Source organism: Drosophila pseudoobscura, chromosome 5 (assembly GCF_009870125.1).
Source record: "Drosophila pseudoobscura strain MV-25-SWS-2005 chromosome 5, UCI_Dpse_MV25, whole genome shotgun sequence".
NCBI lineage: Eukaryota > Metazoa > Arthropoda > Insecta > Diptera > Drosophilidae > Drosophila > Drosophila pseudoobscura.
This window is the reverse complement of record NC_046682.1, coordinates 1,791,343-1,817,862: the sequence shown is the minus strand read 5'-3', so window position 1 is coordinate 1,817,862 and position 26,520 is coordinate 1,791,343. Positions and strand designations below refer to the sequence as shown.

The window sequence follows — 26,520 nt, the reverse complement described above, 5'->3', positions numbered from 1 at the left end:
CTGTCCTGTTTTGCAAAGATACATAAAGTTCAGATTGACGAACTAAATGCCTCGTAATCAGTGATGTTATTCGCTGAATTTAGGTTGCATGTCTAGGGAAACTAATCAACCATTTTGCCTGATTCCGACCATTTCATTTCTATGTTTCCGTTCTGTGTATTTCCATATTTTTAATGTGGATAAAAGAGCAAACCGATATTTTCCGAATCAAATGTCACCGTCTAATCATGGAGTAATGCAGAATACATTATCCTTAGAGATCCTCCTAATGCAATTCTTAAGGTGTTTTTATAAATTTACAAATAATTGGTAATACATTACATGGTTCAGTTTTTGAGAGATATGTTTTTAAAAGGTAAGGCTTAAAGATAATTAAATAAGGATTTTTACACTGCATATACTATTGCTCTGAGTTTAATAGTATTCTTACGCACAACCACAAATATAGTATACAATTTTAGTTGTATCAAATTGATTTTAAAAGAATTTTCCTGCAAATAAAAAATAAATAGAATCCGAATCTTTAAGAATTATACATTAAGTCATATGCCAGTGCAAGTCTATCTCGAATGTTTTCATGTATAGAATTCTGCTATAATGGTACTTGGTTCGGTGACCGGTGTTTCAAAGCATTAGTAAGAGTGTTTTAAGAGAAACCCCGACAACTAAAAATTTAATTGAAAATTAAAAGAATTCAAAAAGCTTTTGATGCAAATCTATCAATGTTCATTTTAAGAAAGTTGTATCATTATCCGATCGTTATTTCATTTCAGTCTTTAGTCATTGTTTCAAAAATCTACGAATCATGTGATCAGTTCTATTGCATACGAGTATACCCCTGCAAAGGGTGTTGTATCATTTCAACTAAAATTTTATTATACGTAGCAATAGCAATAAGCAACGTAACTAATAACTGCTAATAACTGTATGTATTAGCTATTTATTTCTCATAAATATTGACTGAAGTCTGGATTAATATTGTCTTTTTTCAAACCGCAGTTTTATCAGTACATATTAACCTAAGTCGGAGTTTTATAAATCATACCTTCGGATATCAAACTTTGGATTAGTACTACACATGTATATGCTGTCATAAGACATTTAGAGAACAATTCAGCCGTTTTAATGTGAAACATATATATTTGCAAGGGTATTTCAGCTTCGGCTTGCCGAACTGAGATGTTTTTTTTACATAACTATATTGGGATATTGATTTGGTGGGCAATTTTTCAAATAATCCATTTGTCCTAGTTATGGTAGCACTTTTGATTATTAATGTGCATAATGCATAATGTGCATTTGATTCGGTTTCTTTTCTGTATAGTGATTGCGTGTCCTTGAATTTCTTTACGGCTTAGGCAGCCTAACATAATAACTCTGTTCTGATTCCTATATTATATTATATGATAGCGGACCGCCGCACGCATATAAGGAATCCAATAAATATATACATCATATATTTTAAATATTATTATTATGCACACAGAAATATTTTGTTTCTCTTATTAATTGAAAATGCTAATTTTTACATACATACATACACAGATACATCAAATATAGAGTACTATAACATTTACGTATTACAATTGTATCATCTGGCTATATATTTATAATTATTAAGGGTGTGTTGTTCAATTGACCTGTTTGAAATATCAATTAAAGGATAGCATAAAAAACAGATGTAGAAGCACTGCTGATAAGACATATATTTACTCCTATTAGTTTTTTTACAATGGTTAAATTAAATAAATTACATCACCTATTGTTAAAAGACACAAAAGACATGAACTAATAAAACAAAGACAGAATGCAAATATTTGTTGAGTCTTTTAATATTAAAAAATGCTATCTTATGCCCTGGTGCTGAAGGTCGTCCTGTCCTAATGGCTTTATGACTTATAACGGACTTTTTACAGATGCGTTGTGCTTACAGTTATCCGCTGATTGTTTGTTTCAGCAAAAAAAAAATCACTATGTAAAAAAAACACCACAATTTGTTAAACAAAATTTAATATTTTGACTCTCCCGAGGGAACATGCGTTTGAACAGACCCGTTTGAAAAATTATAGCAAACGTTTCTACGTTTGTTTACAAAAAGAATAATAAACCGAGTGTTTCATTAACTTAATCTGTACATGAATTTTAAAATCGCGATAGTCAATTATTACTAACGACAGACAGCGCATCATATGGTTTCCTTCCACATATAATGTATACTGTAAGATATCACAACGCATAAAGTATAAAACTCTGGAGCATTTTACAAACCCTGGGAACCAGGTAACATAGTATTCATTTGTGAACATAGGTGTTTTTGTGTGTGTTACGAGTTGCAGATCTTAGAGATAGTATAAATTACACAAATAATAGAATATTTAGCAGGTGAGCGACATCATATTCCAGTGCTATTTTTCAGTACTATTACATTCAACTAACACCAACTTTGACATCATGTGGGTTTATAAGTTGGGACTGTAAAGTCACAAAATCTGATGATCTGTTGCTTAGATATCTTGTCCAAATGGAATGTGACTTGTTACCATTAAATGCAAATGCAGAAAACTAACAGAAAAGTATATAATAATCGAATCGATCATCACCAACGTCAGCTAATTAAAAACAAATTATAAATACAAATTATCTTTATATTTAATTAAAATTAAAATCAGTCGATTTTTGCATTTGGGTTACTTTATGTCGAATATCCGATATCTGATCTTACACAATAATGTTACTTATATCCATACGTACATAAAATACAGTTATAATTATTTGTTTTAATGAGCAACGACGACATATACAAATGATGTTTTATAGATTCTTCTTTCCACTGACATGAAAACTAAAGCAAGGTTTAGTGGGTTTTTTTTATTGTTTCATAGGCGAGTAGCGAACGAGTCAATATCGGATCGAAAAGCTGGTAGTCGATACCTATGGTTTGTATTTGTTTTTGTCTTCATGTGAATATATACTATACATATATATATATATATCAGTTTGTATAGTATGAGTCTGAATATGTTTGGCAGTTTTCTTTTTGGGGAAAGGATTTTACAATTTTCGCATTGCTCAGATGGTCAGTCGACAATAAAAGGGAAAATTGTACCTATAGCATATATTTATTTATGTAAAAATATATGAATCGAATAAAGTATTCGTATATTCGTATGTTAATACACGTTCATATATGTATACATCCACAATAGACACAAATTATATAGTAAATACCATCTAAACATACAGCTTAAAGCACGCTAGCTCACATTCGCATGGGATACACACACAGCACACATAAATACATACACATGCATATATATTTCTAAATTGCGTTGGTATATAGGGAAAGCCACTCCTTCCTTTTTAATGATTCATGATTCTATCAACTAGAAGCTTATAGACAAGCTAATTCATAAATCATTTGCATAGCTTTGAGACATAGCTTTTAGGAGACCCTCTTAGGACTCTCTTATTCAGCTGACATTATATTATGAACTTGCTCCAACTTAAAAGCCAATCGCTGCTTCTGTGAAAACTCATCTTCCTCCAGAGTAACAGTGAGCTGTTCATTGTATTTTACAGCGTAAGTGTACAACTCATGCAGAGCACAATTGGTATTAAACTCTGTCGTATGCAGCTGAAATTAAATGATCGAAATTAATTTTTTTAAATGAATTAATATTGCTAAATTAGAAATAAGCTACTAACCCTTGATTCTTCAGCAAGCATAGCATTCATATCTTGATCTGATATGGGTGACATATCTCGAATATCTCTATAGTAGCGATCTACCCACTTACGATACTCTGGAATATCCTTTGCATATAGTAGTTTCGAGCTTGGAGAGTCTTTGCCTGTAACAAAACAGAGTAGTAAAGAAGAGTTTCTCTCGAAAACTTTACCATTTCATACCCAAACGATGATCTGAAGTAGAGCAAGAGTCCATGAATGTTTGAGCCACAACTGATAGGCAGGAGTCTACAATATTCGACTTGTGTATGTCGAAGACAAAGTTTGGATTTTTGATTAGGTTCACCCAAAAACTAAAAGAATACCAAGGAGACTCAATGTCAATATCTACCTCTATTAAAGTTTTTTAGTTAATAGGATAGGATACGTACCGCAAGGGTAGACTGTTGCTCTTCCACGTATGCACAACCTCAGGATCAGTTATCCCATGCAATTGGGCTTGATCGTCCAGAAAATCGAACATGTATTTAATTGCCAGTGGCAGGGCCGACCCGCGATGTGCAGTGCTGAATATTGTCTCAAACAGATCGTCCACAAACTTCTGCAGCGTGCCCTTAGTCGCTAACAGTCTGGTTAGATAGATCTCGGACACCAGTTTATTGACTCGTTCGCCTTCTTTCTGCATATCACTGTCGTGATGTTTTACCAAATGCCAGTACCTTATACCACTATCCTGCATATCGTTGTTCAGGGGGCTGCCGGCGCGGCTAAATGTCGGAGAGGAGGAGGTGTACTTCGATATATTAAGAGTTTCATACCTAAGATTGACAATAATATGTTAAAATAAATGCATTTGCTGAACGATGTTAAAAAGTTGTTGTGTTTACTTGTGAGATTTTTCATTTTTATCCGATAATATACTGAAGTTATAGATTGAGCTCTGCTTCGGCACCAAGCTCAATCCAGCCCCATCTGGCACGTTGTAGTGCTGCAATGTGTTCAGCTTTTTCCATTCGCTCTCTGTCTTGGAAGTGACGTCTTCATCGTACAAAATGACTCGTCCGGTAGCACCTGTGCGCCACTCTTTTGCAGCAAAATAAATAGATTTAAAATGATAGATATCGCTTAAATTGACATGGACAATCCTTAACTGAAAAAGTTATAATAATAATACCGACTTTTACCAAATCTTACTCATTAATTTTTTCAGAATTATTTTTTTTTTTTTTGTTGTTGCTGTTGCTTTTACGGCAGTACGCGCAGAAGAAAGTCGAAACGACAAGATAGTTCACAACCATAGAAATAAGTACGACGACAAAATACACTAAATGGTTAATTACGATTGATGCGAATTTAGATTGTAGCTGCAGCTGTAGGCTTGATTCTTATAATCAAACCAAACGACAGTCAATAAACCTTGCATAAAAAAAAAAAACGAGGGGGAACGTTGTAAGTTGCTTCGGAGACTGCAACTCTACATTTATACCTGATACTTCCTTTTGGCTATAAAAATGATCCGATCTGATCCAGATTCAGCAACCGGATAGATATGGTCATTCTCTATGATTGTGCGTTTTTAGTTTCTCGAATCTGCAATATTGTGGATGCAAAAGATTTTCGTCCTTTGTGGGGGCGGAAGGAGGAGGTTTTATAGTGAGATCTAACAGAAGCGCGGATACCAAATTTGGTTACTCTAGCCTTAATAGTCTCTGAGATTTGTGGATGGCCCAAAAATGTAGAATAAACTAGCGGACACGGCGAAAACTCCACAGTGATAATAAAACCCAACCTCTGATTGAAACGTATACAATTAAGACGCTCAGTTTCGAACTTTACGGATATGTCAACGCAGTCTACCTGTAAAAACTGAACAGATGATTCTCATAATCTAAATCAGAAATCTGAAATAATTGTAGAATGAAAACGAGGGGAACGTTGCTGCGACCGCAACTCTACATTTATACCCGATACAAACGCTTCCTTCTGGACGTTACACACGTCCATTTTCACGCTCTGATAATGATTTCGAGCTCGTCAGAATGCATTGTATCCATTGAGTTTTTGAACAATCTGACCAATTCCTTATGTTAATGCAGGAGAACTTGCAATTGTTCTATCATTTCACGTTTCGTTGCAGTACAAATTTCACAACGCTTATCTATTTAAATTTCGGAATCACCAAAGAAATAGATCTGAAGTAACATATAATATTCGTTTAGTGGTGGTAACAAAGCGCCCTCTTGAATGTGAATATAACCTTGAATCAGAATTTTTGGTAGCAATTTCGACAACTAATTAAAAGAATTTTTAATTTTGATAACCCGGATTGTTGCCGCGTGGCCGGAAGAGTTAAAACGGGAAATTTCGCCTCGAAACCGAGTGCTGTCAATTACGCTTTTTTCGCGTCAGATCTGGCTTGACCTTTTTTCGTCAAAAAAAATCTTGTTCGCTGAGAAACATGGAATTAGCACAATTTTGGATTACTTTTAAGTTTAAAATATTCAGAAATTGAATGTAAATATAGCGATATTCAAAAATAAACAGAGAAAATACCATCGACATCACTATTAAGCCAGGATAATCTGGTTAAGACAAAACTAAGGAATTCCATAGAACTAAAAAGGACCAATAGCAGTCTGTGCATAAGGTAAAGTTTTCTTGTCAGTAAAAGGATATTACTAGGTTTTATTTAAATATACAGGTATGGCTTGCGAAGAATTGGAAAATGCTGTTTTGACTACGAAGTGCCATGTGTGCCAGTGGCTACGACCATGTCGTACGAATGCAAATCAGAAGCTAGCCCCACAGAGCTGGATGACTTAATAAAAAATATATATAAAATAGATATTTACTAACATTTTAATACAAAATTCTTAGCACTATTATTTACTCTTTTTGTATTTTGGTTGAAAATTTTCCGCTTTTTTTCCAAGTAGAAACAGCTTTTTTTCTGATAAAAAATTGGCAGCACTGGCCGGGGGTTTCCGACTGCAACTTCAATGCGTTGCAATGCTGGCATATGAAAGACAATGAACAGATATCAAAGAAGCGAAGATCTTTGTATATTCTTTATTTTTGGACTCTTGTGCTTATTCGGATACAGTGACACTCAAATACATATACACAACTGGCCAAAATAATAAGTACACGCTTATGAACTTTCTTTCACGTCCTATAAAACTCAAATATATATTTTATGACCGACTTAAAAACTTTAAAAACAAACAAGGGCTGGCCAAAATAATAAGTACAGCAATTCTCCAAATCGAAAATCTAAAAGCATATAAAAATTTGTCCACTTTTTTCTTATAATTTATAATCTTTTACTAGTATCCTATATAGCAACACTTATTTTGGATGACTTCGGCCATTCTTCTTGGCATACTAACAATAAGTTTGCGGCAAGTCTCCACTGGAATCTCACACCACGTTTTTTGCACAAATTCTCCACAATTCTTTTTCTTTGCGAAAAGCATTTTTACCAATTTGACGTTTCAAGTCACCCAAAGGCTTTCAAATGGGTTTAAATCAGGAGACTGACTTAGCCAAGCCATAACGTTTACATTTTTTCCCGTAAACCAAGCCCTGACCACCTTTGAGGTGTGCTTTGGGTCATGTTCCTGTAGAAAGACCGATCTCAAGGGCATGTTTTCCTCAGCATAAGGTTGCATAATGTCTGTGTTTATACCCGAATTGGTTCACAGGATCTGTTATGCGATGTACCGGCTCAACGCCATGCCAAGAACAATAGCCTCAGATACCTTCATATACATCGGCCTCCGTTCTTAACCATTTTATTTTTGTCGTTGTATACATCTTCTGGAGTCATTATCAAAAAGATTTATTTTTTTTTCGTCTCTCAATAATATATTATTCCAATTCTCTCAATAATATATTATTCCACTTTTAAGACCCATCTGACCCAGACCATGCCAAATGATTTTCAACAACTTTTTGACCCATCTTTTTACTCGGAGTAAGAGAATTTTTTGGACTATACGTCCTGTTAGGTCTGTATATTGAAGTCTCCGACGAACCATAAGACCTGATGGTTGACCGTTGTTTGTAAAGATTTCTTCTTCCATCCTCGATTTGCAATAAGCACTTTAGATATTAAAGCATTCTTAAAAAAAAAAAACCGAGCGTCCAGGACTTTTCGCGATTTCCCGGAGAATTTTCCTTTCTTTTTGAAGAATTATGGAAAACTTATTTTATTCAGCAGTATGGCCTATCTAAAGAATTTTTTTAACTCTCATGTACTTAAATATGAAAGAACTAAATAAAAACCACCATCCCTTTGACCAAATCGTTATCAAATTCTTTAAAATTTACAAATAACACCAGTGTACTTATTATTGTGGCCAGACCAAAAATGCCCATTCAGCAAAAATTTAAGCATAGAATTTTATAAAGATGGCTCCCCACTTTAATTTTTGATTTAAATATTTGGCAAGACTGTAACCTTTCCAAATATAAACAATTGGCATCCATACATTTACAAAAATTCGAGCTATTCCATAGCAAACTAGCACGATACCGATGTCCTTATTTTGTTGGCCAGTAGTGTAAATACTCCAACCTTTTCCGGACAACCAGACAACGTAATTTTTGTTGTGCTGTGTAAGTGGATAGTTCCATAATTTCCCTTTTAATTCTTTCCGGGGTTCCCTGGGCTTTGGACGTTTACTTCGGTACTCTCAGCAATTTCAACCGAACAAGATTGCAAAAGATTGCAAAAAGCCTTCCTAAAAAAAATTCTCTGTCTTCATTTCTCAATCCGGAATACGAATCGTCGAATCAGAATGCTTAAATACGGAGAGCTCAAAGTTGAGCAGTTTAAGAAAGAATTGGCTGACCGGGGCTTACCGACAAGCGGTTTGAAAGCCGAAATGCAACTAAAAGCTGCATTGAAGATATCTGTTCTCAATGGAAATGGAAATGATGCAACAAGTGATGCAACAAGCAGCAAATGATGCTGCAGATGAAGGGTAAAGGCTACCAGCAGCAACAAGTTAGGCTGAAGTAACAAGATCATGGCGAGATGCTTAAGGGTCAGGACGAACAATAACAATAGGTTATGTTTCAGATAAAAGATAAAGGTGAAGCCAAGTCACAGATGTTGGAAGCTTTGGTAAAACAGATAAACGAAAAATTGGGCAACGTTGACAAGAAACTCCACGAAAACGTTTAGCGTCTGGAAAAGTCAGTCTCTGGGAATAATTGACGGAAGCCAATCCCGGGCGGCCGCTTTGATGCCTTTCTTGAAGTGTCAACGGATTCCCGACGCAGACAGACTGAATTACGAAGCCGTTAAGCGCACTCTGGAGAGTCGATATGGAGATGCCCAAATGCTGGAAGTTCTTTGCCTGGAGCTAAAAGACAGGGTACAATGTTACGGAGACTCTCTTTAAGAGTTCGCGACAGATATAGAGAAACTATCACGCCTGGCTTACAACGATGCACCAAACGACTTACTGGGGAGATACAAGATCAATGGTTTTATTGACAGTATCAGAGATATGGACACACCCCGCAGTCAGTCAGGCTCTTAATGTGTATCTTTTACGGACTGAGTTGAGTGATGGTAAACGACTGATAAGCAACCAGGGACATAGAGTATTCATAGCAAGTTGCTTCGTCTGCAGAAAGCATTTCCAGAGAAAGTAATGGACTCGAAATTTGGTAATCTCACTAAAACTAAAGGTTGAGATGCGCAGATAATGGGCAAAATTACAAAGAAGCTTGGTATTGCGAAGACAATCCAAGAGCACGATTTCATTTCAGCTGACGTCATGGAAGACATCAGATGTAGATTTTATGACCCGCAATGGTTTTACACTTGACTTGAGATATGGGAATTCACAATGGCCTATATGTAAAAACGGTGACAACGGGTACGGCAGAAAGATCTATGCATCGTACAAGGAAATGACAAAGCAAAAGATTGACGCTGCAGGTCAAACCGAAACTGCATTATAATTCCGGGCTATTCACTTGCCTCGTGCTTTGAGGAAGAAAGGTGCCAACCGGGTTAGAAATACAGAATAATTGTCTTCCACGCACAAGACCAGTGCGACGAGCGAAGACATCAAATGTAAACTCTCTGCAACGAAAAGCTAAAAATAATGAGAGGTTGATGGAAGCAATTATCAACGACGTGAATGCTTCGGAAACGTAACAATACAATTTGTCAGAACCACTTTAAAAATGACTTCTAACGTGCGAAATCTCTTAAATAAGAGTACACAATGTGATCCCAGCCAATTAATTTTGGGTACAGAGCTATCGGGCAAGGCAACGGCAGTGCGATAGACTTTTGAGTTTTACCCCTGCAATAGGGTATTTGCAGTGAGAGGCAGCTCCACTACGTCTGACGACCACGTTATAGAAGATCTAAAAACTTAGCTATAGGCAGCGTACTAAGGGCAACATTGTCTGTCCTATACACAGCGGATATCCCCACAAATGGACGGCTAATAACTTATATGTTTGCTGGCCATGCTGCGTTCACAAGTCGCTTCAGATGTCCAGTTCAAGCTACAACTAAACTGGCTGGAGTACGGGCGTATTTATATAAACGAACAAAAAGGCAAACATATGACACTTACTCTTAACAGGTAAAGCTATACTTCGCAACCTTAAAGCCACATTGAAGCTAAACAAATTTACCTAAAACTAAAGGCCACTATTCCCTATTGAATTCTAGTGGTTCGGTGGGATTCGAGATTCGCTTCGTTCTATCCATTATAATAAGAAATTCTGCTTTACCATAGCTTCGAATCGCTTGATCAAAACGGACCGGATGAAGCGATTCCTGTAATTTGTACTGTGTCAAATCAGAATCGATTCGTTTTTTCTGACTCGTTCTCTACTCGATTTTGTGGTAGAGTGAACGGTTTTTTGCTTCGCGATGACGAATGTCATCTACAATGTCATCTAGGCGTTGACGCCAGCCAAATCGAACCCTTTGTTTTTTCTTTTGTTTCTTTCTTTTCCGCGCGTGCCGAACTTAATTCGGTTCTGCCGATCGTGCGCAGTAGCAGAGAACTTCGTTTTATCTTTTCGTCTCCTTTGCGCCTGCGTCGACAGAACTCCTTTGGTTTGATCTTTGCTATTTGCAAGCATCAAACGAAGTTTTAATAAGTGAAATTAAGTAATCTGTGATTATTATTAATATCAGGTAAGTGCAGTTTTTAAATAATTAATAATATGTGTTGTGCGCGTGTTAAATAAAGAAAATTCAATTGTATAAAAGGTTGAATTTATAAAAAAAAACTGCGTTAAAATTATATTAATGTTTCGCTGCATTCAAATTTTATATATCTTTATTCTACTCTTATGCTCGGGAATAAAAGAAGAATAAAGAAACAGAATGTAGGTTTAAAAAAATAATGTAAAAAAAAAAAATAATTAATTAATTAACATATCCATATTATTTCAGCGGCGGTGAAGATGAAAATACCCAACGAGCCAGCAGATAAAGTGATTAGGAAGGCTATTCACAATATTAAGAATAGCTATTTTCAAAAGGGCGCAAGGGGAAAAAAATACAAAGCTCTGGCATCCTTAGACAATAATTAATAATTTTTAATAAATAAAACTAATTAAAAAAATAAACAATTGAATGTATTACTTTTTTATGTGAAAAATCATCACTTATAAAATGCATGATTTTTCGGTTAAAATCATCGCTTATTAAGTGCATGATTTTTCGGCAATGCTCGATGACAATGTCATCGATTATGCCCTAGGACATCTCCATGTTAAACTAAACAGCTGAGCGTATGGCCGGTCATCAACTATGTCATCGGGGGTAGTGAAACAGTCACCGACGTGTCAGCATCTGAGTCATCGATGTCCCGTACTGCAGGGACTCTACAAATTTCCATGTGTGTAATAATTTTGTACATGAATGCTATACATGTTTACGCATACACAAGAGGAATTCTTCGTAGTATGTGCCGAAAGTTTAGCTAGAGCAACCAAATTTGGTATCCACACTCCTAATATATCGGACCGAGACGAGTTTGTTTCAAAATTTCGCCCCCTTCCGCCCCCACAAAGGACGAAAAACTGTTGCATACACAATATTGAGTATACGAGAAAACTAAAAACGCAGAATCATAGATAATGATCATATCTATCAGATTGCTGAATCTGGATCAGATCATTTTTATAGCCAAAAGGACAAATCAATTTGCAGTGGCTACGCAGCGCCCGACGTCACGCTCAGACTGATTTTCTGTCTCTCTCGCACGCACTCTTCGTCGTGTCGTTCAATATTAGCGGCGTCTGCCGGAGGAGAGCCATACTGACTAAGTATCGGGTATAAATGTAGAGTTGCGGTGTACCCAGCAACTCACAACGTTCACCCTCGTTGATTTTGAGATTTTGGTTTTCTTGTATCTTCAAAATTGTGGATGCCATAGATTTCTTCCCTTTTTGGGGACTGGGCGAAATTATGAAATACACTGGTAACAGAGTGATGTCACAGAAGTCTGGATACACAATTCGGTTGCTCTAGCTCTTATAGCCTCTGAGATCTAGGCGCTCATCGGAACGGACAGACGGGCAAGGCTATATCGACTTGGCTATTGATGCTGGTCCAGAATTGAAAGCCGCGAAAGTGAACAGCTACATGCGAGGGGTAAATGCAACATACAGGTTGTGCGGACCATCTCGGACGTCGCAGCGCTAGTCATCACCGGGATAGTTCCGCTCAGGGAGCAGATAAGGGAGAGGAAGCGAATTCACTATGCCACGCAGGATAGTGTAGCGCAAGTACGCACCAACGCCAAGTTAAATTACGCCGTCAGAAAAAAGTATAATTGACAGATGGCAGACCCGGTGGGACAACTCACCCAAAGGGCGTTGGACCCAAACCCTCATCCTACGGATGGCATGCTGGGTTGGAAGGAAGTACGGCCAGGTAGACTTCTACTTCACCCAAGGTATTTCTATAAGATTGTAACGACGGTATATCTAAGAATAAAGACGCGCTTTTGATTTTGAACCGGTAGCGAGACAAGGGTCCTCCCCGGGAGAGCAAAAAATAATAATCTATATTCTTACAAAATTATATATCGACAATTTCACCCACGGACCCGTGAAACCCAATCTGGGTGATTTTGTGTGCAGAACTACATGCGATCATTTCGTACAGCGGCGTTTATTCACGTGCGTACGCTCCTGCACATACCACGCACATACGTACAATTGCGTACAGTTCTATGCGACTGCAGAGGTGACTAAGACTTGTAAGGCGCGCTAAGACTTTTAACCGAAAACCCTCGGCACGACGCATTAACAAACTAAGAAGGATTTCTAGAGAGAAATGAGGAAATCTTTTAGTGAAAAGGAAGAAAGCATATGGAAATAAGTTTCTATTAGCTTTTTGGCTTATTAATTATTTGTTCTATTTGGTTTCGTCGAATACGCATGCCGGTAATCTACTTACCTAGATCTAAATCTTCTTTCCGAGGTCTCTGGCTGGAGGGTATGTTTCTGTAGATTGTCTCCAAGCATTTTTCCTTGACTTGGCCAATTGTATCGCAGTCCAAAACTTTTACGGACACATTCTCTGTGTGGGAAGGCAACATGTCGAGGTTGTTGCAGAAGATTGGCTGCTGTATAATGCTGGCGTAAACATTCATTGGCCGAAAATCGATAGACTGTCGTATGAGTTTCTCCTCACTAAGGGAGTATCTGGCCTCGTGAGTGCAAGCATCAACTGGCCCTTTGTCCACTTGCCCCTTCACAGCACGGAAGAGCATATATAGAGGCTCTCCTGCGCACTCCTTCAAGAATTTGTACAGCAGAAACGTAAACCAAGCACTCAACATTTTCTCAGCCACACTTTCGGTTCGCCGTAGTAGCAATTTCGGATGACTTTTCCCCTCTATGCACTTCTCGATCAGGTCGCCCAACAAGGTCTTCAGAATATCTGTGCAGTATTCCAACTTTGACTGTAATGTAACCATTATTAATGAGGCCACATTGACCCGTTCTCGCATCGAGAAGTATCGATTCGACTCCAGTGTACGTATGAAGAGAAGTAGGAACGTTTTGTTCATTATAAGTTGGCCAAATATACGTAGGCCCTTCTCCTTGCGCAGGAGTTCTGGTCTTTCCCACTGCAACACAACGTGATCTTCGTGGTTGGGAAAGAGAATCTTCATAGCATACGATCGGTAATCCAGGAAGGGAATGCCTCCAGAAGTAAGGTCGCCCGTGAGGTCGGTCATTTCCGTCTGGAGTTCAGCAAAGGCTTCTTTGCATTCGGCAGCCACTCGCAACTCCAGTATGTCCATCTGCTCCTGCATGTTGCGCAACACTCGGTTCGACTCGGAACTCTTTTTCTTATAGGCCACCAGCAAGGCCACGAAGACGAGCAGCAGGATCACAATGCTGGCTATTACCGCAACTATGACGTTCTCTCCCCAATCCAATATGATGTTCGACGACTCATAGCTCAGTATCCCAATGCGGTACTCCAGCGAGGATCCGATGCGAACAATCACTTCGGGGCCGTTGGGGCTCTTAGTTGCGGTGGATTCGGGCGGAGGTCGACATGTGAGTTGCTGGCGGGAAAGTGACGTGATGTTGCAGAAACCGTTTCCTATTCTCACCTCCACATCGCTCTCCTTGCATGCACGGTCTAAATTGCGACCGTTTATGGTTAGGTACTCGCTCTTAAAGTACTTGACCCTCTCTTCAAACACGAAGTACTCTGGGTTCGGATACAGCTCAAAGTGGTTGTTATGTATCTTCGACAGATTCTGAACACCCAGCACATTGTCCATAAGAAATCCGTACTCGAGGAGCATTGGGCTCTCTGCGTCCAAATACTTGCTGTCTGTCTCAATAATAGGTGATGCACACTCCATTTCCAAGTCCGACTGAACTCGGCACTGGCTTGCATACATCTCCGTATTGTACACCACATAAATGCTGGGAGACTGTATGCTCGTGAATTGGGTGCCAATCACCGAGATTCGAATACCCCCGGCCGGTATGCCCTTGGGAACTTTGATCTGGCCAGTAGGTCCGGAGCTGACGTGCTCAACGGTGGGGTCAAGCACATATTTGAAATTGTAATCGTTAAACTCGCGGGGGCCGTTGTCAAACGACATCTTCAGTCGCCCCTCGATGATCCCTGGCGACGGGGAGGTGCGACATATGGCTTGCGAGGTATCTGCACTCAGAATTTTGCAGGGCAAATGGTCGTTGATGGAAGCTTGGATGCGGGAGCCGGCATTCAAATGCTTTCCAGAAATGTGCACTTCGGTGCCACCGGATGTCGGGCCAAACTTTGGATTAAAGTCTAATATTTTCGGATCAACAAACTCGTAATCCTCTTTTGACTCGCCACGGTAGTCCCCTATTTGGACCACTATTCTTCCGTTTCTATACATCTGTTCGCCTGGACTATCCACCGTGCACACAATTTGCTTTGTGTCGATGTAGAACTGCGGGAATGGCATACAGTTAATGCCAGCTATGCGAACTCCCGAGTAGATGTCGTTGTAGTTCTTGCCCAGATTGATTCCTCGTATCGTTATGTTCGTGCCGCCTTCCCAGGGACCAGTCTTCGGGTCAAATGTGTGAATCTCCGGGTTGGGACAAATCTCGCTCCGATTCAGCCAATCCGTTTTGCCCTCATTGTTCTTATTGCACTGCTCTTCCACCTCACACGTATTGGTGGACGAGCACCAGCCGCAGTTGTACTTGTCCGCCAGGGCCAAGCAAATGCCACAGCTGTCGGCCATGTCCCGGCACCGATAAATTACAACTGAAATATTATATATAATTTTAATACATTGGAAATACACCGCATTCGTTGGACACTTACCATGGATATTGTGCGGATTATCAAGGGGCTTCGACCCGCCCCAAATAACAGCGAAGGTAGCCGTCAGATTAGGCGATCTAGAGGTATACTGAAACTCCATGCTGTCACAGTAGATGGTGTCGCCAAGCAACTGAGCATTCAGGCTGGTAACACGGCCCTCGATATTGAACTGGCACACGAATCGGGTCTGCACAATAAACTGACCGATGATATGCACCTTGACCTTGATAGATTTACTCGTGCCCGCAGCCACAAGCACTTCGCTTCCGTCGCCTGTTGCATTGATCGTGGGACAGAATCCAGGGCCCGATCTATAGCTAGGGCCTATCCGGCTCACCCCTGTCACCAGTATGTCGTTGCGGCAGTTCTCAGCGGTGTCATGCGTGCACCGATGTGCCTCCACGCACCAATCACATGGGAACTCTGAGGACACACAGCGCGTGCACGAAGAGTGGGTACTGCAGTCAAAAAAGGTGAAGTCAGTGGACACCAAGTCCGGTCCGTTCCTGGTGCGCACAGATAACTTAGCTGTGAAATGGTGTTTTCCCTGCTCAATTTGTGGCAGCATGTCTGTGCGGGGTGTGGTGCAGTTTACTCCGTTGCGTTTCTTGGTGGCGTTGGTGAAGAGCGCCTTATCCTCGGTGGTAAAGGCACATATTAGATTCTCCTTCAGCTGCGGCAAGTGATCGATGATTAGCTCCAGGGTGCGAGCTGTAGTGCGTTGCAGCTGGTGCGGGACAACACTCGTTATTGTCGTGCACTTTCCAGTCTTGTAGCTGACCCAGTACAGCGGGTCGTTGGCATCATCCTGGCAATTGGAGCGCGGACTGCACTTGTTCTCCAAGGAGCACCAGCCACAGTACGGATCTCTGGCGCCCAAGCACTCTCCACAGGTCTTATAGTCGGAGCAGTCGAAGACCTTTACCTTGCTCACTCTGCTCTCAGACATGGCATAGATGTAGAGATTCTGGTTGTCAAACTTCATGTCTTGATTGATAGCCGAGCCCACATCCACGGGAAAGCTTGCATATTCGTTTGCAACGGACGACGATTCGACCACAACCTTCTTAAGGTATCCGTCCACTGTTCCAACAAAGACAACCGTGTATCCGCTGGTGCTAGTGGCCGCCACTGAGGTGAGTCTTGTGCTAAACATAGCCACGGGTACGGATGTGATGGGGTTCTCTCCTCCCAGCGGAGAATTTACGTCTAATCCACAGAAATCCTCGCCAATAGTTTGCAGTTTCTGGAATTGCGAAACAAAAAGATGTAAAATATTTAGTAATTATTTTAATTATAATACGGTTGGTACGGCCGTACCCGTATTTATGTTACTGTTTGCAAAGCTAAAGCAAAGATTACACCATACCAAAAAAGATATTCTATATCATGGTATTTCATGAAGCCCCGTAGACTAAGGCGAAAGCGGGGTTTCACAATTCGTATTCGTTGCTCTCTCGATATTTTGCGCACTATTCGAAGCCTCGCTTGTATTTGGGCACTGGCAATTCGGCCCGCATGACTATGTATAGTCTGGATCTTGCAGTTGAGTATTGCATATCGAATAGGTCTTCAATCTGACACAGTCGTCAACCACCCGTATTTAATCTGCCCCGACTTAAATCGATTTAAACAAATTCAGTTATTCTTTAAACGGAGCTGAGTTTATTCGATTTTCCGAATATGTTCAGACCTTTTCTGTCTTCTTCTGAGCTGTCACAAAAATAATATGGAGGGAACATTATATGCGTATAAACCTTATAATAAATTCGGTAAACAGTCGTATCATTGATAAAGAGATCTTTATTGACCCCTGTGGCCATACAGGCGATTCTGGATTTACGGGAGGAAAACAACGGTTTCAAGGGGCACGGAAAGACTTACCCATATACATAATATTGGCAGAAAATTTTAGGAATTTGCTCTTTCGCATTCCGAAATAAAAAATTTAATTGAGAGTACAATTTTTCAATGGGTTGATGTTTTAAATTTGGTTCCTATCCGTATTAGCATCAAAACACAAATCAGCTGTTTTTATAACGCTATAAGCAATAACTCAACTATATTCCACTTGAAACTATCATTCTGCGTTATTCAGGCAGGCTCCGTTTTTCACTTACTTTAGCGTTTTCGGTTCTCAGCCAAAATGGTCCTTTTTTCATATGCTTAATTATACCCGATACTCAAAATGAGTATAGGTATATTAGATTTCTGATGAAAATGGATGTGTGTAACGTCCAGAAGGAAGTGTTTCCGACCCCATAAAGTATACATATTCTTGATCATGTCTGCCTGGCCGTCCCTATGAGCGCCTAGTGCTCAGAGACTATAAGAGCTAGAGCAACGACATTTTGTATTCAGACTTTTGTAATGTCACTGTTACAAGCGTATTTCAAAATTTGGCCCCACCGCCCAAATTCGTGCTGTTACGCGCAAAACATTTTTGCCAACGTTCCGATAACCGAATCGGGCAGCATCAGCTATTAGCTCGAACACGAAAAGTATTGCTGCCGTGACCAATTATCTCAGAGCCAAATTTAAGATTTAAGAATTTAAGCTAAATTACCCTGGTAATAGTGTACAATTTATGTTAATGCATCAAGTGTAACCCGCAGGCTGACTGACTGATTTTTTCTGCGCGGCAGCAAACATGCGTTGTTGTAAATTAGTTAAGAAATAAATAAATAATGGTCCCGAACCGCCATTGGAAATGGATCAGCGATCAAATATGTTTGTTCTGATAATAAATAATACGTCTATAACATATATAACATCTATAACGACCACATGTGGATTCATGTTTATCATTTTTCACTTTAAGCGCCTGTAAAATCTTTAAAAATGAATCAATTCTTTTGATTTTTTTTTTAAGATTCTTTAATTTAGTGAGGATTAAAAAAGATAATAATTTCAATTCAAAGAGATCCTTTTCCTTAAGAAATTTTAATTTGTTCAAAAAAAGAGCATGTATCCACTTTAATTTTTTAAATATATTTGTTCCAAAGGGCCTTAGCTTTTATCATATTCCGAATAAGTATTGGCATACTCTCGACTAAATATAGTAGCTGATGGCAAGGTATCATGCGCTACTCCGACCACTCGCGCTCCCAAAAACTCACCCAATCCCTTTGGTGCAGACTCGTACTTTTCCAATGTTTTTTATACAGAGCCCATCGATTTTCAATGGGATTTAGATCTGGGCTATTGAGGAGGCCACTGGATTAAGTGAAAACTCGAGTTATTCGGACGATTTTTCACGAATTTAGCCTTGTGCGTCGGGCTACCATCTTGCTATAAAGTGATCTCGGATGGGGGGGAAGACACATTTGTCTATAAAATTTGACAAAATAGGTTCCTAAATATGAAGATAATATTCTTTCTTCATTATTCCATCGATTTTAACCAATTGGATAACTTTCCACCAAGTGTAGCAGCCCTACACCATCAGGCTTACTCATCCATGTTTTATTGTTTCCTTGAACTGATGATTTTTCAGCTTTCCACTTGAGCTGTGCCAGTAGTATTCATTTCGATCAGACTGAAAACGGTTTATTTTGGTATATCTGACCCAATTACTTTCTTACAATCTTCCGTGGTCCAGTTCCTATGCTCCTCGCTAAATATAAGATGCGCAGCCACTTTTTGTAAGAGAAGGCAGGTTTTTTCTGGCTAACTGCCGGTGTCAGGCCGATCGTACGCAGAGCGTCCACTCATGGAACGTTCTCCAATTGGTTAAAATCGATGGAATAATGAAGAAAGAATATTATCTTCATATTTAGGAACCCATTTTGTCAAATTTTATAGACACATGTGTCTTCCCCACATCCGAAATCCCTTTATAGCAAAACGGTAGCCCGACGCACAAGGCTAAATTCGTGAAAATCGTCCCAATAAATCGAATTTTCACTTAATCCAGTGGCCTGCTCAATAGCCCAGATCTAAATCCCTTTGAAAATCGATGGGCTCTGTTTAAAAAACATTGGAAAAGTACGAGGCTGCACCAAAGGGATTGTGTGAGTCTTTCGGAGCGCCTGAAGTCGGAGTGGCGCATGATACCTTCCCAGCACCTATTAAATTTAGTCGAGAGTATGCAAATACTTATTCGGAATATGATAAAAGCTAAGGCTCTTTGAAAAAAAAATTTTTTTTTAATTATTAAAGTACACAAATTTAGAACGTGTGGATACATGCTCTTTTTTTTAACAAATTAAAATCTCTTAAGGAAAAGGATCTCTTTGAATTGAAATTATTGTCTTTTTTCATTCTCACCAAATTAAAGAATCTTAAAAAAAAAAATCACAAGGCTTGATTCATTTTTAAAGATTTTACAGGCGCTTAAAGTGAAAAGTGATAAACATGTATCCACATGTGCTCGTCACTACATGCCTTACTACCGGGTCGATCTTAAAGTTTTATTTGTAAAACATTAATCTCTCGAGTTTATGATCTCCTTCTCGATCGTCACATTTATAATGAATCTTCACTGACATATCGATACTTGTCGCAGACCAGTCGAATACATTCTCACATTACTATCGATAAGTAAATATTTAATATATATTCATATCTTACATGTTTTTATACCCGATACCAGATACCCGAAAAGGGCCAACATAAAAATTAAACGAGAGGGAACGTTGTGAGTTGCTAATAACGGCGCTAACATTGAACGACAAAAAGTGTATGCGAAAGAGACAAAAAAATAGGTAAAACGTGTAGGGCGCTATAATAATGATCCAATCTGATCCAGGTAATCTGGTAGATATGGTTATTTTCTATGATTTAGCATTTTTAATTTTTTTGTATCTGAATAATTGTGGATGCCACAGATTTTCTTTTTTTTCGGGGCGGGGCGAAGTTGTGAAACACACTTGTAACACTGAGATATCACAGGAGTTGATATACCAAAATGGTTTCTTTAGCTCTTATAGTCTCTGAGATCTAGGCGCTCACCTGGAGCGACAGACGGACAGACATACATGGCTGTATCGATTCGGCTATTGATGCTGATCGAGTATATACATATATACTTTATGGGGTCGGAGCCGCTTTCTTCTGGACGTTACACACATCCACTTTCCCCACAAATCTACTATACCCCTATACGCATTTTGTGTATCGGGAATAAAAACTAGAGGCAAGAGGGCTTTGTCCTGTGTCTCGACTCTACTTTGTGACTGTCCTCAAATTAGCTGTATTTTTCTAACTACAGCGTGATACGGGGAGAGCGTGTGGCCTCACTGTGGCCACCCTACGTTTTAGAACAACCAGGTATTCATGGAGAAAAACAGTAGCGCTTCTGAAAATATCAGAAGTCAAGCAGCAGTCAGCAACAAGAAGTGTCGAAATCACAGCGCTGGAATTTGTCAGAATTCAATAGTCGCAGCGGACAAAGGCAGTCGACGTCGAACTGTTTAATACCCTACCCTATTGCTAACACTGAAATACAATTAATGATTTATATTTAATTCCCATATATATAAGAATAGGTTTATTTTACAAACTAAGTACATATGTTTTACATACCGTTAAAACGCACGGCATACTGGGCGATATAAAGTCCAGTCCGCGCATTCCATTGCCATTGAAGCACGATTTGATATTTTGCATAAATTTACGACGAATGGATTTCAATGAGTAAATGCAGAGGGCCGAGATGTTGGTGGGTGCGTTTCCATCTCCCTTGGAGAACACAGCAAACAGAACGTCGTCTTGGATGGATATGCCCAAGCTTTGGGCCAGATCCGAGCTTGGCTTTCCCAAGAAGCCGGCCTGCACCAGATTAAATTTTGTGCCGCCCTGGGCCTCGCTGATGCACTCGACAGGGATCTCAGTGTACGAATAATAGTTGGAGTCCTCCTGGCATATACGTACCAGTTTCGTTATGTACTCCTTTGGGGACGAATGGTGGTTGTGCTTCAGTTGGGTCGTCAGAAAATATGAGAACCGCTCTGAGCTGAAGCCATATACATAGTTCACGAAATATGATTCCCGGGCGTACGAATTGATGAATGTTCGGGTTCCGGTTGTTACCGCTGATGAAGCGATCTGGAACATCTTGGTCTTCTCTAGAGATCGTGACGCCACAGCGGGGATTTCGCTGCGGTATGGCGAATTGTTTGTGTATGTGACTCCAACATACATTACATTGGTCACAGGATGCTGGGGAGGTCCCGGTGCTATGAATGCCACTGTTGAAGACTTGGCGTCATTTGCCACCACTGCATCTGGTACCTCGTGCTCAATTATACTGACGTTCTGCAGATTGCGCACTGTACACGTGCCCTGGAATAGGGAGCCGCACGCGATTAGGCGCGATGTGGCTCGGTCTATTAGCAGCACTTTGTTATAGTTGTCTGTCGGACTACGAACGGCGTTTAGCGGACAGTCGAGTATGCTGCACTCGACAGAATCGTTCTGGGGTCCGGTTTTCACTGTCTCGTGGAGGTCCAAGTCCGGCGACAGCTGATACAAACGGTTAACTCCGCCCACAAACACCCGTCCAGTAATTGTGTCCACCAGGATGTGGTTTAGGCGGGTGTCGAAGTTGGCCACATTTGTAATCGTGGTGCTCAGATTCTTAGCTTCATTGATGGCGACATTTGCGTCAGTTAAGCTTATGGAATCGTTTTGCAAAGACGCAACCATTCTTTCAGCCCGAAAGCGAGCGGCGACGGTCCGTGAATGTCCTGATCGTAGCCAGTACTCATGATGATCTCCCAGAGTTGCTAGTAGCAGAAACCATAGAAAGAAATGCATCTCCTCAATCGCTCCTTATCTCGGCGATTCGATGTACTTTTTGTATTGCAATGCAAAGGGTACCCAATTAGCAAATGCTAATATTCCTGGATTTAGCTAGTCGTTGGGTCTACTCTCAGGTATGGTATTATTCGTTGATAAATGCAGGATGTGCTTTTATTGTACTCTGTCTGTGGGTTCCTCCTTCAAGTGGTTTCTTCTTATCTGTTATCCATTTGACATCGAGTTGATCGCTCTAGTGTCTTTCAGGGAACTACTATGTGGTTGTTAGCGGCATCATAGTTTCATCTTGTTTATGGAAGGATACAAAAATAGTAATTACAATTTAACTTCAGTGAAAAGTGTTATTGCATTTGTTTTCGTTTCCTCAAACATATATGTATATAAATGCTTAAATATATAATGTATGAGTTCCAAAATGAAAACTGAAGAATATATAGAATAACTATCAAGTTCAAAATGTGGTATGGGTTATTTATGTACATTAGCTAATGCGAGTATATACGGATATAGCCGAAAATTCCTATCATTTCTGTACAGCAAATGCTAATATTCCTGGATTTAACTAGTCGTTGGGTCTACTCTCAGGTATGGTATTATTCGTTGATAAATGCAGGATGTGCTTTTATTGTACTCTGTCTGCAGCATTGGGATTCAAGTGGGAAATTTTAATAAAAAATTAGAACCATGAATATTTGCGGCCGGCGAACCCAGTCACAATAATGGTAAGGGTCCTTATGTGAGGAATGGAATTCTGGACCGGAATCAATCTGTATTCTGAAGCAAAAATAAAATTTAAAAAATAAAAGAATTTCGCGGCAGACGGTATCGGAAATTAACAAATCATCCCTTAAAGATAGACATGATTGTTGTTTATTTTTGGGATTGTGTCTGGGTGTTAGCCTAATGACATTTTTTATGTACCAATTAATGTTCATACAGATGCATAGTCGAATGTTATTTATTTTAATAAAATGCAAAAAAGTTCAGTGCATATAATGCAAGTATGTACATATGTGTGAGGGCATGTGCATATGTGCACACGTACATACAGCCAAACTACGATTCTTTCCTGCATCTACCACGCCCCTTACACCAACATAAATTTCTTTCTTTTTATGCACATATGTATGTGCATGCATACATACATTTACAATATTTGTTGTATATACATACATAAATATGTATTTAGTTGCGGAGCATCGATGCATTTTTTCTACCCAAATTAAAAAACTTCACTTTTTATGTATGATTGTTCATCTATATGTACATTTGTATGTAGAACTCGCAGTTTTTATGTGTCATAGATACGTATATACATACATAAATTAAATAACAAATGTAGATAGATATGTACAATTTTAGCTACGAACATGCACGAAGAGAATAATAACGCACTAACCGATTTGAACTGTAATTTTCAATTAAAGTCGAATTATCTGAGTTAATGATTTAAATTTGCTTTACTCTCGAGCAGTCTTCGATTTTCACTTTTCACAATGGGTTCGGGGTTCGGTCTTTGGTGCACTTTTGTATGTATAACTGAATCAAGCGAGGATGAGCGGTGCTTGTTTTAACTCCACGCCGGATGGATATACATACAAGATCTAATTATATCACAAATCGGTACCTATGAAAACTACATCCTCGGACAATACACCATATCGTTTTAATTTACTTATTTTTTTGCAAATTTACACATTTTCTCTGAAAGTAACAACTAGAGATGGGACAAAACAATTTTATTTCACTACCGATACTTTACCATATTAGTACAAACAAACACTAGTCTAGTATATACATATGTATATGTGCCAGTTCATACAAAACAGAAAACGTACCAGCCGAATTTTCGGCGGCAGCTCCCAGGTCTTCCGTTGTAGTACTTGTCTCGTTCGGCTCGCGCCTTGTCACAAGACAGGCCATATATATACATAAGAATATATATGTATATATATTTTAGTACACAGATGATATGTGCAAATATATCATTATTTTCATTTAAAAAGATTAGATGCAGTTATGGTTTGCTTACATGGTTTGCTTATGGTTGCTTACAAGAGTGTAAGTTTTAAAGGACTCAGGGTCTAAAAATGTTCCCTTTGGTATGAAACAATAAAATATAAAGTTACTAGAGGGTCAGACGCATATGAACTCGCTTCGCCAACCCTCGCACAATGGGGCCTCAGTGGAAAATAGGTGGAAAAAGCCAAAGAATATATGCATCTAAAAGCAAATTTTCCAGATCTCTCAAAAATCGAATTTTTATAATAGCTGTCGCATTTATAATATGCTACTTTTAGTATGCGGTTGCGTCAGTTAAGTCGATCTAGAAGCCAAACCGCTTATGAACTAAATACAGGAATATTTAAAGAACATTTACAAAAAATAAAAATTTATATTGTTGTCAAATTAAAGTTTAAATATAATAAAAAACGAGGGGGAACGTTGTGAGTTGCTGCGGACACCGCAACTCTACAGTTATACCCGATACTAAGTCACTATGGCTCTCCTCCGGCAGACGGCGCTAATATTAAACGACACGACAAAGAGTGCGTGCGAGAGAGACAGAAAATCAGTCTGAGCGTGACGTCGGGCGCTGCGTAGACACTGCAAATTGATTTGTTCTTTATGGCTATAAAAATGATCTGATCCAGATTCAGCAATCTGATAGATATGGTCAGTATCTATGATTCTGCGTTTTTAGTTTTCTCAAATCTGCAATATTGTGGATGCAACAAATTTTCGTCCTTTCTGGGGGCGGAAGGGGGTGGGGCGAAATTTTGAGATATACGATTTATAGTGAGATCTAACAGGAGTGCGGATACTAAATTTGGTTACTCTAGCCATAATAGTCTCTGAGATTTGTGAATATCCCCAGATTTGCATCCTTTGCGGGGGCGGAAGGGGGTGTGGCGAAATTTTGAAACAAACTCGTCTCGGTCCGATATATTTGGAGTGTGGATACCAAATTTGGTTGCTCTAGCATTTATAGTCTCTGAGATCTAGGCGCTAATGTTTTACTCTAAGCAAAGCCGCCTATGCTACTTGTGTGTTAGAGAGAGACAGGGCGAGAAAAAATGAAATTGTTTTCTTGATGCTGGCTACAATAATAATACGATCCAATTCAGATTCTGCAGTCTAAAAGATATGGGCATTCTCTACGATTCTGCGTTTTTGGTTTTCTCGTATCTTTAAAATTGTGGATGCCACAGATTTTCGCTCTTTGTGGGGGCGGAAGTGGGCGGGGCAAAGTTTTGAAATATTTTTGTAGCAGTGACATATCACAGAAGTCTGGATCCAAAACATCGTTGCTCTAGCTCTTATAGTCTTTGAGCATTAGGCGCTGAAGGGGACGGACAGACGGACGGACGGACAGACAGACATGGCTCAATCGACTCGGCTATTGCTGCTGATCAAGAATATATATACTTTATGGGGTCGGAAACGATTCCTTCTGGACGTTACACACATCCACTTTTACCACAAATCTAATATACCCCAATATTCATTTTGAGTATCGGGTATAAAAACCAAGGGGAACGTTGTGAGTTGCTGCTGCGACCGCAACTCTACATTTATACCCGATACTTAGTCAGTATGGCTTTCCTACTGCAGACGGCGCTGACATTGAACGATAAAGAGTGCGTGCGAGAGAGACAGAAAATCAGTGAGAGCTTGATGTCGGTTGCTGCGTAGTGACCGAAAATTGGTTTGTTACTTTTGACTATTATTATAATCCGATCTGCTCCAGATTCGGCAATCTGGCAGATATGGTCATTCTCTATGTTTTCGACCAACACCACCACCCCCAGCCAGTACGGTTATGCTACACCCACCGATGGGCAGGTAGGAAGTGCGACGCTTGCGTAGCTTTCATCCAACACTGAAAATGTCGCCATAAATAAAAGGAAAATTAGCCAAATTGATTCCAAGCAGGTTAAATATAAGATTAAGAAAAATCGATCAATTGTTTTGTTTTTGCTTTTAATTGTTGAAAGTTTTTAAAAATATATTAGGTTTGTTTTGCGAAGTAATAGGTAACGCCAAACCTGTTCCGTTGCTATACTTTCATGAATTGGTGCCTGAATTAAGTTGTGCAGTACAAATTCACAATTTTATGTTTCTGTTATTCTTTACATATGTATGTACATAATTTTTCATTTATTTATTGTTTGAATTCTTTAAGCTTTGTAGTCTCTCATAACATTTACCATAATTTA

General features: G+C 39.3%; 1 protein-coding gene across 4 annotated transcripts; it reads right to left on the bottom strand.

The window, feature by feature from the left end:
• Positions 1-907: 907 nt before the first annotated feature.
• On the bottom strand, positions 908-24,087 carry PlexA (plexin A). Of its 4 annotated transcripts, none has more exons than XM_033381436.1 (9): positions 23,700-24,087; positions 21,065-22,585; positions 15,539-16,784; positions 13,145-15,478; positions 4,575-4,770; positions 4,119-4,505; positions 3,910-4,040; positions 3,706-3,851; positions 908-3,634 (listed from the first exon to the last, which is right to left on the bottom strand). In XM_033381436.1, exons 2-9 carry the CDS (start codon positions 22,295-22,297, stop codon positions 3,467-3,469), a joined length of 5,841 nt encoding a protein of 1,946 aa, XP_033237327.1. In that variant the 5' UTR covers positions 22,298-22,585; positions 23,700-24,087; the 3' UTR covers positions 908-3,466. The 4 variants fall into 4 exon arrangements, with proteins under 4 accessions (XP_033237327.1, XP_033237329.1, XP_001352367.4 ...); XM_033381438.1 differs by having other exon boundaries at positions 3,467-3,634; positions 4,119-4,454; XM_001352331.4 differs by having other exon boundaries at positions 3,467-3,634; positions 23,928-24,087.
• Between the last annotated feature and the right edge of the window lie 2,433 nt (positions 24,088-26,520).

What these genes read in the sequence shown, in the direction of transcription:
- PlexA (XM_033381436.1), bottom strand. Translation starts at nt 22,297, where the DNA reads ATGCATTTCTTTCTATGGTTTCTGCTACTAGCAACTCTGGGAGATCAT. An exon ending in AAAAATGAAAAATCTCACAA is followed by an intron (nt 4,506 to 4,574) that starts GTAAACACAACA and finishes TGTCAATCTTAG; the next exon opens with GTATGAAACTCTTAATATAT. An exon ending in TACTTCAGATCATCGTTTGG is followed by an intron (nt 3,852 to 3,909) that starts GTATGAAATGGT and finishes GTTTTGTTACAG; the next exon opens with GCAAAGACTCTCCAAGCTCG.